The sequence below is a fragment of the Ornithorhynchus anatinus genome, chromosome 14 (genome assembly GCF_004115215.2).
Source record: "Ornithorhynchus anatinus isolate Pmale09 chromosome 14, mOrnAna1.pri.v4, whole genome shotgun sequence".
NCBI lineage: Eukaryota > Metazoa > Chordata > Mammalia > Monotremata > Ornithorhynchidae > Ornithorhynchus > Ornithorhynchus anatinus.
The window spans coordinates 8,541,085-8,557,926 of record NC_041741.1 but is presented as its reverse complement, the minus strand read 5'-3'; the positions used below and the strand labels follow the sequence as shown (position 1 = coordinate 8,557,926).

The following is a 16,842-nucleotide window of genomic DNA, read 5'->3' as shown; positions in this document are numbered from 1 at the left end:
GCTCTTCTCGGTTCAGTTTTCTACTTGTCTGCCTCTGCGTTTGGAGCCGGAAGCCACCGTAGGATTCAGTGGCAGCATTGAGTTCTGGGTTCCTGATGGGAATCGTGGGCTGCTGGTGGCAGCCGATACCTGATGAAGGATGCGTCCGAGTGTGTCCATTGCTCCGCCCGTGTCAACTGAAGCATTCTGCCCGTGTTTGTGAGGGTTAGTCGCCAGAGCACACGACGTTGACTGACTCTCTGAGGGGCTCTCCCTGCTTCTCAGAGCCCTTTGTGTTTTCCCGTCTGATGGGGAGTGCCCTCTGATAAAGCTTCCAGGTCCCTTGTCCTTCATAACATAACCCTGCTTTTAGTCTGTGAAATTTCAAAAAACCCAAATTTGCGATCGCAGTATTAAAATGCAGAGCAGAGAGGTTTCTCTTATGAGACTAAATCCTCAAAGTGTCTTGTCTTTCCCAGTAGATGTAGGGTGGAGAGATGAGAAGGTGATTCAGGGAAGGTTTCCTGGAAGGTATGTGATTTTAGCAGGGCTTTGACACTGAGGAGATTGGTGGTTTGTCAGATAGGAAGTGGGAGGGAGGGTGTGAGCCAGGGATCAATAGTGAGAGAGATGAGAACCAGACCCAGTGACTGGGTTGGTGTTCTAGCAGCAGTGTGGCTTAGTGAGAAGCAGCACGACCTAATGGAAATATCACAGACCCGAGTTCTAATTCTGGCTCTGTCACATACCTGTTGTGTGACCTTGGGCAAGTCACTTAACGTCTCTGTGCCCCAATGCCCTCATTTGCAAAATGGTATTTCCTTACCTGTGCTCCCTCCTACTTACACTGTAAGCCCCCTGTGGGGCCTGATTCTCTTGTTAGTATCCCAGTGCTTAGTATAGTGCTTGGTACATAGTAAGCACTTAATATACATACCACTAAAAAAAGAAGGGAACGAAGAGTGCGAGCTGGGTTGTAGTGGGAGAGGCGTGAGGATAAGTAGTGATTCGAGAGCTGATCGACTACCTTAAAGTTCATGTTGGGTTTCTGCTTATTGAGGAAACTGAGGCACAGAGAAGTGAAGTGATTTTCCCAAGGCTACCCAGCAGGCAACTGGTGAAGCTGGGATTAGAACCCAGGTCGGGACTAGATCAGAGAGGTACCCAACCCCTTGCCAGTCGGGGCCGTTATTACCCTGGTCCAGCTCCTCTAGGAGGTGGGGCTGCTGCAGGAGGTGGGGTTTCTCTGAGGGGATGGGGGTCCATCTCCCAGCCGATCAGAACACTTAGAGATGGTGCCACCTAGGGCTGTCTCAGAATCAGTCTCAGCTCTTGGAGGTGATGCCTGCCGTTTCTGAGCCAGTCGGGGTATTTGGAGGTAAGGGCCCTGCCAGGTTGACAAGTTAATATTTGTTCAGTTTTGGAAATTTGCACTGCTTTGGGGGATGTAGAATGGTCCAAATTCAGAATATCTGGCAGGCAGATGTGTGAATGAACGACAGAGTCTGTGTTCAGCTCTGCTTTGGAGCCCGTTTCCTTGGCTAATAGCCACGTGGCTTCAAAGTTAATTACATAGACAAAATGAAAAATTCCATTTTCTGCCCTGCCCCTACATGGGTTTTGTATTTGCATTTAATCATTGAGCCTCCCTTTATCTCAGTAGGTACAGTGAGCTGTCCCATCTCATTTACATGAAACTGAGAGCTCTGTCGTGAGTGGGGGAAGTAGCCTTGGAAAGAATTCAAGCAGTTTGTTGATTAAATAACTAAATGTATACCATTCAGGCCTGCCATCCTCGTCTCAAAAATGGCAAAATCCCTCCATCCACACGTGATAGTTTGCAGAGTTCTGCTGCTAGAGTCGAAATGGATATTATAATAAACTTCCCTTCTTTCCCCCAGGTTTTAATACTCTGGGACTAATGATGATGGTGGTTAGTGTTCACTGTGTGCCAAACACTGTGTTAAGAGCTGGGGTGTCCAGTTTGGACACAGTCTCTGTCCCACCTGGGGATCAGAGAGAAACAAAGGGATTTTTTTCCCCTTGTTTACAGATGAAGCAACTGAGGCACGGAGAGGTTCACTGACTTGTCTGAGGTCACCCAGCAGGCAGATGATAGAACTAGGCCTAGAACCCTGGTCCCTGATTCGTAATCATGCTCTTTCCACTAGGCCACAGTCCTCTCTGGCCTCGTCGGCTGTGGTCCGGCACAGACCAGCGTGACGGGATCTGGACCCCCAGCAGGGTGTGGGTGATGGAGTAACGTGGAGAAGAACCCCCGAGGGACATCATCAGAGTGCTGCAAAGGGGAACGGATTGACCCCCCCGCCCCCAGTCAGCTACTGGCTTGGGGGCCAGGAGGCCTGAGGTGGGTGGGGATCATTCTGAGCGGAAACAGGATGCTCTCGGAATTCTCAGCTCCTCTCCCCCGGAGCACGGCTTCTCGGGCAACTCTCCCGGACGGCTCCCACCCCCAGTGTTAGACCAATCGGAAGAATTTGTCGAGCAGCACTTGGGAGAGAACAGCAGTTAGTAGACACGGGTCTAGTTCTAGGGCCCAGACACTGTGCAAAGTGCTGGGGTAGATACAAGATAATCAGATCAGACACAGTGAGTGCCCCACCTGGGACCCCCTGGCTAAGAGGTAGGGAGAGCCTGTATCTCGTTTCCCATGTTACAGATGAAGAAACGTTACCGAAGGTCACGCAGCATGCCAGTGGGGGAGCTGGGGATAAGACCCAGGTCTCTTAACTCCCAGTCCTGTGCTCTTTTCACTAGACACACCGCCTTCTCAGTAAAGCTCCTCCCTGTCCTCCGATTCCCACCCGGACTGTGTCCGCTTGCAGGCAGCCGGTTCCCAAGACACTGCTAGCTGTCAAAACCTCGTGCGTGATCCTGCCTCCACCTGGCCTCTCCCAGCTCCTCAGGAGCCTCGAGAACATTAGGAGGGGCTTCGGTTCCCAGCCAACGCCAGTGCAGCTGCCATAGGAAATCAGGGTAATTCAGTCAGCGAGCATTTTAATTGAGCTGTGATTACCCAGATTACAGGCACCTGGTGGTGTTTCCGAGCTGGACTGAAGATGATGCCAAACTAGCCGGGGCGGATCCCGCTGACCGGTTCCCGCTGCTGGCACAGGCTCGGGCCCGGCGGCTCAGAGAGCGAGTGGGGATTCTGAGGAGGCCCAGCCCTGGGACTGAAAACCCACCGGCTGTGTTTTCACAAACTTCTGGCCTTGTGCAAAATGAGTGCCCCACCCTGGATGAGTTCATTTCAGGGAGAGGAACTTTGGTATGTGGAATCAGTAATAATTGTGGTATTTAAGTATTTACTGTGTGCTATGCCCTGTACTAAACACTGGGTAGGCACAAGTTAAGACACAGATCAGACAATCCCAGTCCCACAGAGGGCTCAGAGTATAAGGGGGAAGGAGAAATTATTTAATCCCCATTTTACAGATGAAGCACAGAGAAGTCAAGTGACATGTCCAAGGTCACACAGCAGGCAAGTGGCAGAGCTGGATTAGAACCCAAGTCCCGACTCCTAGTCCGGTGCTCTTTCCACCGGATCGGGCTGATATTCTCAAGTAGGAGGCCCTACTGTTGGAGTTTCTGCAGCGGTCTCAGTCCTAATCGAACCATCAGTGGCGTTTATTGAGGAACTCCAAAGTGCAAAGTCCTGAGCTCAGCACTTGGGAGCATACAACAGAAGCAAGACATCCACCTCCTGCCCTCTAGGAGTTTGCAATCTAAGGAAACTTTTACCTGACTTCCCCATTTGATCCTGAATGCTTAAAGCTACGGAACGTGAAAGATTTCAACTCCTTCACTCGGTTGCCTCCCTTCCTTTAAAGTCTTGCCCCTCTGCTTTGACTTTGACATCTGGGATTTGCACTTCCAAACGAGGGTTCCCGAGCCCACGACCCGGATGTCCGCACGATCCCCGCGCCTCCCCTTCTCACGTTATTACCTCAGATCCTGGTTTATTAAAAAGCCAGGGGCCTTAGGAGGTGGACCAGGACAAAGGTAACACACAGCACAAAACAAGGTAAACAAGCCAATGTAAATCCAAAGTGCGTGGGGCGATAGTATCTGGAGCAGTGTTTGTTCTTCTGATATTAGGCCTAAAGAGGAGCACGCTCACAGACTGTACAAACAGGAATACGGGAGATTTAAATAGTGCAGGTTTATCATTCAAGTGAAGGGTGAGTCACAGACTCCTCCAGGCTCCGGGACTCTGGTCGAGAGAAGGCCCGGCCTGTCCCACGGAAGCTCGGCGGAGGAGCAGCCCAGGCTGCTCGGGAGAGAGCTAAACCACCCTCCAAGTGAAAAGAAGCACAGCTCCCTCCTGGGAGAGAGGGACACCGAGGGCATGTCCGCCCATGAAGATTTGTTGGGGAGCGCAGCAAGGGTACAGGCTTCTGTGCCAACCTCGGTAGCAACTTTCCATTACCTCCCTCCATCTCCACCTCCCCACCCCCTCGCAGAGTATCTGGAAATCGGGGATTGAGTCGGCCCCAGAGAGTTGAGGACTGTGGGGTTGGGGTGGCGGTCAGAAAGAGAAGCATAATGCTGTGAACATGCTAGACGCTCCATAAGTACTACTGGTCGATTGATTGGCAGAGACTGTGTTTTCCTTTGTGTGCTCAATTAAGAGTTTACAAACAGGGAACTAAGTACAGGGCTCTGTCTAGAGTAAGCACTCCATACACATACCATTGACTGGTTACTGTCTGCTCCCGGCTCTCCCACTTGCCTGCTGCGTGACCTCGGGACAATTGCTTAACTTTGCTGCGCTTCTCGGTTTCTTCATCCGTAAAGTGGAGATTAAATACTTGTTCTCCCTCCCCTTAGACTGTGAGCCCTGTGTGGGACAGAGACTGTGTCTGTTCTGATTGTGTCTGAACCAACACTTAGCTTAGTGTTTGATACTATCATTAATTATTTTTATTATTACTGTTATCATTATTGAGTTCCTAGGATTATGGCAGGGTCCCAAAAACGGCTTAAAGCAAATGCGATTTTTCTCTTCAAGGAAAAAGACCACACCCAGTGTTTATAGGGTAATGTGAGCACTTACTACAGTCCTCTGCACAGAGTAAACACTAAGTACATGCTGTTGATTGGTTAAGTTCTCCATCTGGCATGATATTGGAAAGAAAAAAATCCAACTTTTGGAAGCCACAGGATCCCGGCTAATGGTTCACATGGTAAAGAGCATTTTGGGCCAAAATGGTTTAATTTCCCTCTGTGATCGAGTGAAGACCTGCCAGGTTTTTTTCTTGACAGGAGGAATGTTTTAAATTCTGCTTGTTTTAGCTCTGTAGCTTGTTGTAGAATAGGTCTGGCATTTTCTGGAAAGACCCAGAATCTCCCCAGGAAGGGTCTGTGGGCTGGATAATTGAACTCTGTGTCTGAAAAGTGAGAGAATTCTCTCCGGCTCTGCTTTTTTCTGAATCCCGAAGGCAGTCGAAGTTAAGAAGGCTAATCTTCAAGTGGGAAGCTTGCTTCGGAGAAAACCCGCCTAAAGAGAGGGTCTTATATTAATGTCCACTTTTCTCTTGTTTCTGTCTCCAGAGAGATCCCTTCTCGTGCCCTCTCTCGCTGAGTTACGATGAGTGCCAAGTCGACCATCAGCAAGGAGATTTTCGCCCCCCAGGATGAGAGGATGCTGGGAGCCGTCCAAGTCAAGAGGAGAACAAAGAAAAAGATCCCTTTCCTGGCCACAGGGGGACAGGGCGAATACCAAACCTACATCTGCCTGTCAGGTAAGTGGTTGCCAGGCAGCTTTTCCCTCCAGGCTCCGGGTCCGGTCGGTGTACCTGAGGGCGTGCCCCATCCTCCCTCCGCTGCCTCCCCGTGACCCTCTCGTTGACCATTGTGGCCACCCCAGGGGCAGGCCCATGGTGGGGACAGGAGGCCACTTCAGGCATGAAAGTCTTGGGTCCGGGCAGAGGTTTGGTCCGGGGAGGCTAGAATGAGGACTATGGATTGGCTTCTCGTTGTACTTCCCCTGCCCCTGCTAGCCTGGGCCCCGGGGCCACGGTAACGAGCTCATCGGGGCCTTTTCCCGCCCTGCGGCTGTCACCTTCCCCGACGAGACCAGCAGCTACAGAAGTGGTGGACTTCATTTTCAGGATGTGGGCGAGCAGGGTCCGGTGGGCTCTCCCCTCATCTCCCAACTCCGCTCCTCTCCTGCCCAGAACAGTTGCTTATCAGGGGACTTGGTGTGTGATCCTGTGCGTTCCCATATCTGGGGGATGGGGGGTGGAGGCCGGCTCAGTTCTGCTTTGCTTAAACCAGAGGTGCTGGGCTTCCCCTACGGTAGGTCCACAATTGAATCCCTCCCACAGGGCTAGGGAGGAAGCTGGCCCACCCGCGGCACTGGGGATTTTGCTTGGACCTGCTGTCTCTCTTCTTTTCCTTTCCTCTCCATTCTCGAGATGGTCGGTGGGCCCTGAGCACACCCCTCTCACCCCCCACATTCCCAATACACCAGTGAGAATTCGACTCTTATTGTATTATACTCTTAACACTTAGTACAGCGCTCTGCACACAGTATGTGCTCAGTATATACCATTGATTGATTGCTTGATTTACATTGCCGGAGAGTGGAGGTGCTGGTTGGAAGCCAACTCTCGGGCACTGTGGCAGTGGGCCAGCTGGGAGGCGGCTGCAGGCAGAATAATTGGGGGTTTGGGCCTGAGAATTAGCATCAACTATCTTAGAAAGAGGCTTTGGGAAGATCATGAGGCATAGAGGAAGAAACAGAAACAATGCCAGGCATTGAACGAGGCAGGTGCAATCCTTTCGGTAATATAGACTTGTAAGCTCCTCGCTCCTTGTGGACAGGGATCTTATCTACCAACTGTGTTGTAGGGTATTCTGTCAGGCACTCAGTAAGTACCCCTGATCAATTGATAGAGGGTCTGTCAGTCAAGTCGAGGAGCTCCGCAGCTTTTTCTGCTGCTCTGCAAAAACTGCTTCTCTCCCCGGGAACTGCCCGGGAAGTCACCACCAAGGCAGATTGAATGTGAACGCACCGTGTCACATTTGGGAACGGCTAAGGGGATTCCTCATTGGTCTTTCCAGTCACACACAAACCCATGAGTGAATTCCATCTCAAGGGCTGCCTCCTTTGAGGGTGAAGAACAGAGTTGTGTTAGTATATTATAATATGCCTGGATCTAGGCGATCCTAGTGTCTCCGGGCGGGATTTGGAGCAGATGAACACTGTATCAGAGAAACACCACTATCTGGCTGTGTTCTTCGAAGCCAAAGGAGGCTCGCTCCACCCCATCAGCCGCAAGGAAAACGGCTCCGTAACTGACAGGGAGGCGACCGGGTCATCCAGCCCTGAGCTCTCATCTCTCATTTCCGTGTCTCAGATTGATTTGCTGACATTTCTGTCTCCAAATCTGGTTTGAGGTGGCATGGCGCTCAGCTCATCTAGTGTAGAGAGAATTGGGTGAGTAACCTTGGAGAAGCAAACAAAGTGCCGGAAGATCCGGACAAAAGTCTCTTTTCAAAACTGAAAGCGCAAGAGCCTGATCTGTTTTTGGTTTGTGTTAGGGGTTTTTCCCCTTTCTTCCCCACAGCCCTCTCTTTGGCAGCTGAATCAAAGCCTGCCGTGCTCCTTTGTGAAGCTGAGACTACTTACTTTATTGGGGAGCTAGTTTCAGCTCTTCCCACCTCCAAACATCACCATTCCAGGGCAATCAGCCAATCTATCAATTGTATTTAGTGAGCACTTCCTATATGTACTGTACTAAGCGCTTGGGAGAGTAGCATGCAAGAAAGTTTGGTGATATGTTCCCTTCCCCCAAGCTTACAGCTAGAGCACAACTGGCCCTCTTCAGTACCCCATCCCCTGCTTCCTACAGCTTTGATGCCTGAACATTTGACTCTTGGTTGAGGGGTTCTAATCGTCGATAACGATTGCGGCCTTCAAAGTTCTACCACGGTAGGTCCCTCCTGCCTGTGGGCTCTCCACTCCCACTGAGCACCCTGACCCCAGCTCATTCTCCACTCCAGGCAAGTTGACCTTCTTAGAGTTCCCCCTTCCTCCTCTGCATTAGAGCCTCCCTTTCCTGCCTACTCCAATCCGTCGCACTGCTGCTCCCTTATCCTTAAAATTGTGATATGTAAGGAGACCTCCTCCGGGAGGTCTTCCCTCATTCATTCGACCCACAGTCCAACCCATGAATACATTCAGTAACTAACTCTACTCGTACAGCTCCCTTGAAATAGTAGATATGGGACCCTATGTGGGTGGGCACTGCCGGGGAGGAAAGGTGGGCCAGGGCGACAGTGTGAGAAAGGGGTCTCGAGTGAAGGCTGAGCCTGCTAGAGTTAGTGACTCTGGGTGCTAGGCCTGGTCTGCCTGTCATGAGGGTACCAGTCATCGGATAGCAATTAAAATTACACATTAGTAGAGTCACCTAGCGATTTGCGCCATCAAATGGATTGGGCAGATGGGAAAGAGGCCAAATGTTCCCTCCACTAGTGAATTTCTGGGAAGGACAGCGTTTGTTTGAGCTGGAAATCTGCCTCTGAAAGCAGGAAAGTGTGCAAGTTTATTTGTTTCAAATTGAAAAGAAAAAGGGTCTCTTGTGTCCAGTCGATTTAGCCCTTACTATATGCAGAGTATTAGGCACTTGGCAATGTACAATATGATAGAATAGACATGATCCCTGCATAAAGGAGCTTACAGTCTAAAGGAGAAGACAGTACAATCTGTCAAAATTCCAAAACCCTGCTCGAGTTCAAGGCGGTTGGCAGGGAAATGGTGTTTTAGAGCAACTCTTCTTTCCCTCTGAAAATTAGCACCTCTCCCAGAGTCAAGTCCTGCTACAGGAATGGAACCTTTCTCTTCTTCTCCGAGGGGCGGAGCAGAGGTGGATCTATTCTTCCGGGCCTGGAGGGACAGCTGACCCGAGGGAGCTCTCCCTCATGACTGCCCAGCCCCTTAACAAATTGATGAGTCGTTTCCACCTCTGTTCCAGGTTGAAAGCCAGGTGGGAATGCGGGAAAATGCTGAGACCAAAGGCAAAAGTTATACTCCATCTGCTGTGCATTCTCCCTTTCCCCCGCCAGCTCCCCCCACTGTGTGAGCTAGTGGGCAGCTGGCTCACTGACTCATTCAGGTGACCTGTGGGGCTCTGGTTTCAAAAGTCAAGTGAATTGTGTGGCTTAAACAATAATATTGATTGAGCACTAACCCCATGCAGAGCACTGTATTGAGTGCTTGGGGGACTACACTGAAGTAAGCCCTCGAGCCTACAGTGTTTCAGAATTTGGAGCTGTTCTTCTGCCCTTGGTGAGACAGAGACCAGAGAAGCCTTCTGGCTTTTGATACTAATTAAATTTCTAGTGCAAGTCAGAAGGGCTTCAGGGTCCTTTATCTTCCTTGGTTTCCGGGGATATTTCCCCGTTGAACTCTTCGTCAGTGCTGAATGTTGGAGGGTTTTTGCTTGCTGGACTAACGTGTGGTGTTAGCCGGACCTAGTATCAGAAGCTTCCTTTTATGTTTGAGCCACATGGCTAAGGAGGCCACCCATATCCCAGCCCCCATCCTAAGGCGGACAAGGGGGTGAACAGAACTGTGAGATCAGAGTCACTTAAGTCACCTTTCGCAGTCGCTCTGCCTTTGACTTATTTGTGAATTATTTTTTTTTGTTACATGTTGTTTCTCAGTATCTCTCCATCTCCCGTTGCTGCATTTTGTTAAATACACATAGGATTCCCAGCTCATCTCCCTTGATTTGTCCCTGGCCTCAGCCAAGGAGAGAGGTGAAATCTGAATTCGTTAGACCCTACTTATTTACATAAGTGTGAAGGACAATCATATCTGAATTTGATGAAAACACCACTGATGGTCAGATTCACCTATGGAGTGCTTATGTAGTTGAAAACGGTCCTGACCACGTTGTACCTTCCTACTTATCGGGTTTTGTTTGTTTTTTTTTTTTTAATTTCAATCTCTACCTTAAACCCAACACTCAAAATAGACACCATTTTATGTATTATTCTGTCTCCAGCAACCGAGAACCTTTCCTCAGTTTGTCATCCAGAGTTTGATTTCCTTTGCTGAGCCCAGTGCCGGCACCTGCCCCTCCAGAAGGATGTTTGAGGAATATTGTTCAACAGCAGTTGAACAATTCTCCGTTGTGCAGCCCTCAGACTGTCCTTTGGACAGTTCAAGGAAAAGTTTACCCAGCATATTGAGCAGTTGACCGAAATTTTAGGGGCTGGCTTCTGCCTGAAACCTCCTTCATCATCATCATCATCATCACCAGTATTTACTGAGCACCTGCTGGGGACAGAGGCAGTTGGAAAAATATAATTGAAGTGGTCCCTGCAGTTAAGACACATATTTATCGTAATATATTTCCCCTCTGTAGGCTGCAAACTCCTTGTGGGCAGGAACATGCATGTCAAATTTTCGTTTATTCTCCTCTCCCAAACCTGTAGTGCAGTGCTCACAGTAAGCACTCAGTAGATATAGTTGATTGATAGACATTTTAAGCCCAGTGTGGAAAGGGGTGATTGGGGCACCCCATCTTACTGGTGTGGCTTTTTCCTCAGAAATCAATATGGCACTCCCTCCCTTGTGCTGAAGACTCTATCAGTCAATCTTTCAGTGGTATTTATTGAGCGTTTACCACGTGCAGAGCACTGTACTGAGCGCTTGGGAGAATACAGGGAGCTTCAATCTAGAGGAGGAAGGGCATTCCACAGACTGCCAGTTTGGCAGAAGTGCGGCCAGCTGCCATGAATGTTATCCAGATGGAGAGCGAGTTGGAATCACTGGGGTCCTTATTTATAGAGCCAGTTTGGCCCTGCCATTGTGCAGATTTTCTGAAATTAGGATTTAGAGTCAGCATTTAGCTAGTTTGAGCCCGTTGCTGAATTCTCCGTTGTGAAGCCATCTGAGTGTCCTCTGAGTCTTGAAGTTTATTTCGGAAGGCGATTCGTTTAATTTTTAGGCTCTCATTTGGCTCTGAGGTCTGGGGCGGTAGTAGTTTGATATTAAACTTCTGTTGCAATCTGGAATTTCTCGGCCCGTCAATCTCTCCCTTGCTCTTTTTATAAATGAAAGTGGAATTTCCTTTCTGCCTGCTACGTTTATTGATTGCCTCCCACAGTCTGGCCCTTCGCTGAGGCAGTAGGCCCTTGTTTTGCCCAGGGGCAGTTTTGTTTGTTCAAGTGCTCTTTGCATGAAGAATATTTGCTCTTTATTAGTCAAGGTTGTATAACCCCCTCAATAACCCCCTCCCCGCCGCAAAAAAAAAGCCATTCTACAAACCCTCTCTTAGAAATCTGCTCCATCAATCAGTCAGTTTTTATTAAGTGCTTACTAATCGTAATGATAATTGTGATATAAGCCAAACACCGTGCTAAGCTTTGAGGCAGATATAAGATAATCAGGGTGGACACGGTCTATCTCCCAAAAGAGGCTCTCAGTCTAAATAGTAGGGAGAACAGGTAGGAGGAAAAAGAGAATGGAAAGGTAGTTATGCAAATGACTATACGCTTAAGTAGTAGAGGCGGCAAGTGGATATGAACAGATGGGAGTCAGAGGGTTAGACCTGCATAAGTGCAGAGGATAGGAGGAGTGGGAAAGAAAAATTCATCAGGGAAGACCTTGTGGATGAGGTGGAATTGCAAAACGTTTTTAAAGATAGGGAGAGCCAAGGTCTGGCGGATTTGAATCCCACTAGATTGCAAGCTCTTTAAGGATAGGGATCGTGTATGTGCCAACTCTGCACACAGTAAGCGCTCAATAAATGCGATCGAACGAATAAACTATTTGTATTGTACTCTCCCAAGCGTTCAGTACAGTGTTCTAAACACAGTACGAGCTCCGTAAATACTGTTGATTGCTTGGAAGGGGAGGGAGTCCGTGCAAAAGGAAAGGTGGGAGACAAGAGCAAGGCCCATTGAGGGGTTGGTTGGCGGGGAACGGAAGAGTGCAAGCCAGGGTGTAGCGGGAGATCGGGTCAGTGATGGCATCTTCTGTCAGGAATGATGGATGAGCCTCGGTCTTGGGTAGGTAAGGAAGAGGTGGAGAGATGATGTGGAGAGGAGTGGACATCCCTCCGAGGGGGTCCCAGGGGTGCAGGGCTGTGGGACTAATTCTGGGCTTGGACCTGAGCCTATGCTGCCCCCTGCTGTCCACGACTGGGAGAGCCAGGCGCCGCCATGAATGGCCACCGACCCACTCGAGTGAACAAGCACATGGGTCCAGTACCGGCGTTGGCTGGAAAGGTGAAATTCCTACCGGGTTTGCAGTGGAGAAATTTCCCCTTCTCTGGTTCCGGGCAGGGACGACCCCGTGATGCTTTCCAGCCCTTTCCTGCCCTTTCATCCGACCTCCGTGGTGTTCGGGATCCAAGTCATCCTTGGCTTCCTTGCCTAATTCAAACGTGGCGCTTTCCACGTGTTTTTGGCAAAATAGAACTTTTCCACAGACTTGGCTCCAAAGGCCGTAGGAATCGGCCCCCTCGCCCATTTCACAGCTCACATTTGGAAGGTTCCATGGCGTGCCAGAACCCTGGGGCTTGCAAACCAAAGCTCCGTGTGGGCATGTTAAGATGTTTGTTTTCTCATTGGAAAGCGAGCTAACCCACTAAGCTATTAGTCCTTAGTTCGGGTCTGGCTGATCTGCCTGGAGGCAAAGATCAATTCATATAAGAAAGCAAGTTCGACTCTCAACGGGAGGCTTCTAACTGAATCCTTGGTATCGAACGCAGGGGGGCAGGCAGGTGGGCAAAGACGTAAAGCTGTTTCCTTATGCGATGATTGACTTCCCAAGGAGGGTTCCATCCTCCTCAACCAGAGGGTTGTGGGGGTCCGTGGGTCTGCTGTTTTAGTCTCCAACTCGTCACGAGAATATCGACCATCTTTTGGTCACTTGTCTGTTCAGTGCCTGAGCCTTTTTTTGTTGTCAGATTCTTTACTCTTTAAAAGTGGAAAGGCCATGGGAGGGTGGATTTGGTTGCGGGAGCTAGTTTTGATATTTACTAAATGCAAGGCCTTGGGCTAAATGTCTAGGGAGTCTCACATAAGCACAAGCCATGTTGCCTGCCTACAGGGAACCTCCAATCTAACTCTGGACTCAAGCATGTCTCGCGTGTCCTGGAAGGCATTTCTGACAAACAGCTCACTTGATTATGGCAAGGATTCGGGCTAGTGCTTCTGTTGCAAGCACTGGGGCAGATACAGGTTAATCAGATTGGACCCAATCCCTGTCCTGCATGGGGCTCACAGTCTAAGGGGGAGGGAGAACAGGTATTAAATACCCATTTTACAGATGAGGGAATTGAGCCACAGTGAAGCGATTTGCCCATGGTCACATAGTAGACAAGTGGTGGAGCTGGGATTAGACTCCAGGTCCTCGGACTCCCAGGCCCATGCTCTTTACAGTAGGCTGCACTGCTCCTCTCAGGGGGACGCATCCAGATAACCAGTCTTCCTAGAACTGCAGCTCTGATTGTCTTTGCAAAGATGAATATGAAACAGTGCCTGTGGGGCATCTTTCTGGACTGTAGCTCCCACAGTCCCCTGGAGTGAAAACTTGCTACTGATAGCTCAGAAATAGTTCACACCTCATTAGAAGCCTTCTGGGTTTTCTTCTCTTTGCTCCTCTCCCCCTTCCTTTTCTCTAAAGAATGGTGACAAGCTTCACCCTGAACTTTCCCCCAATCACAGTCCTTTACAGCCTGGATTCTCCATCACTCCCTGGTCTTCTCAGCTACCAAGCCCCTTGCAGTCTCCCGTTTCTCAAACACAGAACGAATTTAAGGAAACGATGTGTTAACCACTAAGACTGGCTGGGCAGACTTTCCCCTCCCATCAGTGCTCCATTTGGGGTTGAGGACTGCGGTGGGTTTTGTTGGCTCTACCATCTGAGGTGGGCATCAATCCTTCCCTCCTGCCTTCCTGAGATGGAATCAGGCCGTACGTAGGCTAGGACAAATTTCGATCGAGCCCACCTCCGGCTTCTGATCCTTACCTAACTGCCTCATCGTGGATTAGTTTGTGGGAAGGGAGCCGTCCGAGGGGAGGGTGGGCTCCTCCCGAAGACTGTTTTCAGCAAAACAAAGCCTGGGGGCTAGCTACTTCCATAAATGTTAAAGCTCATCCTATTCTTAGAGGAGCAGCATGGCGTAGGGGAAGGAGCATTGGTCTGGAAGTCAGAGGACATGGGATCTAATCTTGGTTCTGCCATGATCCATGGTCACCTACTTTGTGGCCATGGGTTAGTCGCTTCTCTGCCCTTCGGTTTCCTCCTCTGTAAAATAGGGACTCAATACCTCTTCTCCCTCCTACTTAGATTGTGGGTCCAATGTGGAGCAGGGACTGTGATTTGTGACTCTGCAGTTGTCCTCCATAGTCAAAGAAGACACCACCAATGATGAAATTCACCTATGGATGTGTGTGTAGTAGACTCTAGGTACAGTTCATCGTTTTGCTTGGGTTAAGAAGAGTTCTACTTTCTACTGCTCCCTATCTATTTGTCAGTCTCTGCCACTGGATCGTAAGCTCTTTGAGGGCTCAGATTGGGCCTTTTTCCTTCTATCGTAATTTCCCGATCGCTTAGTAGGATGCATTTCCCTGAGGTGCTCAGTAAGTACCATTGATAAAGGTCCTGAGTGAGGACTTAAGGGAAATGTTTCTTTGGAAGGTGGACTAGCTATTGTAAACGTGAACAGAAATTGCTGCATTATTTTCAGCTGCCTCATGGTAAATCCTCTTCATGAGTTGTGATTTGATCAACAAAAAGTTATTGTCTCCAAGCCTGATTTATCATCCTCATGAGAGATTCATCAGAGGCAAGCAGTTCCTCTAACTCTGGAGTCTGTGTTTTAAAAAAACAAACCATGAAAAGGAAGTTGATGATATCCTGGCATAATGTTTCTGCTAGAAGTAGGTGAGCTGTATTGGAGAAGTCAGGATGGCAGAAGAAATGTTTCAAACACCCACAGCTCGATAGACCAGATTGGCCCAGAGTCATTCGCAAATGGGTGACACTTTGGCAGGTTCAAGTTCCGATTGGACATTTTGCCTCCCTCATTGTTCCTCGTGTGTCAGCAGAGTGATGCAGGTGCTTCAGAGAAGGCTATCATTTTTTAATAATGGAGCATGGGCCAGTTGTCAAGCTCTGCTGCCATCTAAATCTTCCAAATAGTACTTTGGAAAAAAAACTGTGTTTAAGAGATTGTCAGGTGTGTTTTTCTAGATGAGCAGATAGTCGGGTTGGTCGAATTTTGCTCTGGGGTTAAGAAAAGGGCATTTCTGTGTATCCCTTATAGGAAGAACTTCTTCCATGTAAACCTTTTGGGACTGATATCAACTACTCTCAGTTAATAAAATTTTGCTGTGCCGATAAATTCCCCTTTTGTTGAGTTTAAGCATGCACTATATGTTTTTTTGAGGAGGAAAACGAAATGGGAAAACAGACAAATGCTTTTAGCTTCTGTGGATGTTCAGCAATAAATGTGTGGAATTGCAGTCGGGGGCCTGTGTGTATTTAGCACCAGGGGCTGAATCTGAACACTCGGACAGTTTCTGCTGAAAGGCAGAAGAATTTGCTGGCTCAGAAGAAGAATGGCCATGGGCAGCGTGTTGGGACGGCAGTGTCTGGCACATTGAAAAATGTCCTTGCTAGTTGCTGCAGGTCCCCCAGGTTACAAGGATTTGGAAATCTAAAAATGTTTAATGGTCAGGCTTCAGGACTGGTTGGCTTTCCTGCAGCTGGAGTTTATGTGGCAGGCGTTAGGGACCGGGTCTCCCAGCTCTGTTGTATTCTCCCATGTGCTCTGCACAGTGCTCTGCACAGTGCTCTGCACAGTGCTCTGCACAGTGCTCTGCACAGTGCTCTGAGTGCTCTGCACTCAGTTAAGTACTCAATAAACATCATTGATTGGGGTGGCTTTGTTGTTGCTTTCCTTGGCTGGATGATGGTACCCTGTTTTTACCTCCCAGCGTGGCTTTCATTCAGTTGTATTTATTGAGCGCTTACTGTGTGCAGAGCACTGTACTAAGGCGTAAAGCAGGGTCCTGTGAGTGTAAACCCCAGGTGCTGCATTTCTCTGAGGAGCCTGGGCAGTGACTGGGTCTTATCAGCCACATGGCATATTGAGGATGAGAGCATCTGTGGGCCTTGAAGCATTTCACACCGTTTTGCTCTAGTCCTTGGATTACGTACGAATGGAAATCTCCTTTCCCAGCAGGGCAGTGTGGGCGAATCGAAGTTCAGCTAGGGAGGTGAAGCAGATGAGGCCAAACCCGCCAGCACCCTGAGCAGCAGCTGCCAATTACGAGGACCCAAAGGGCATTCTGGTGGTATGTGCAAAGAGTGCCCCGCATACCTGCTTAGTTTGCATTACCTTGCCTGGCTCAGTGCTTTGCACAGTGCTTGACCCTTACCGTGTGCCAAGCATTGTGTTGAGTACTGAGATAGACAAGATAATCAAGTCGGACACAGCCCCCACCCCATGTAGGACTCGGTGTAAATGGGAGGGAAACGGGTATCGAACCCCATTTTACAGATGAGGGAACTGAGGCACAGAGAAGTTAAGTGGCTTGCAGGGTCACACAGTAGGCAAGTGGCAGAAGAGGGAATAGAACGCAGGTCCTCTGACTCCCAGGCCCGTACTCTTTCCACTAGGCCACGCTTCTTCTTAGAAAACTCTCTATCACCTATGAACGACAGAAGAACATTAGCTTTTCATCTACCTGGTTGGCATTTTAAAGCCTAAGAGAGCTTTTTAAATTTGTGAAAGCCATTTGAAAGCCATTGCTATCTGCCAGGGAGAGGTCTTCTTTTCTGTTCTGTTTGTATTCAACTTAGCTCTCGGG

At 49.1% G+C, this 16,842-nt stretch overlaps 1 protein-coding gene across 3 annotated transcripts in view; it reads left to right on the top strand.

Annotated features, from left to right (window-relative positions):
• Positions 1–16,842, top strand: part of STXBP6 (syntaxin binding protein 6) — a 77,402-nt gene that overhangs the window by 9,853 nt on the left and 50,707 nt on the right. For 2 of the 3 annotated variants that reach the window (XM_001512907.5, XM_039914084.1), the window contains exon 2: positions 5,554–5,744. In XM_001512907.5, coding sequence (XP_001512957.1) covers positions 5,591–5,744 — 154 coding nt within the window. In that variant the 5' untranslated portion in view covers positions 5,554–5,590. Of the gene's footprint in view, positions 1–2,150; positions 2,348–5,553; positions 5,745–16,842 lie in introns of all 3 variants that reach the window. The other variant, XM_007662734.4, reaches the window with a different exon arrangement.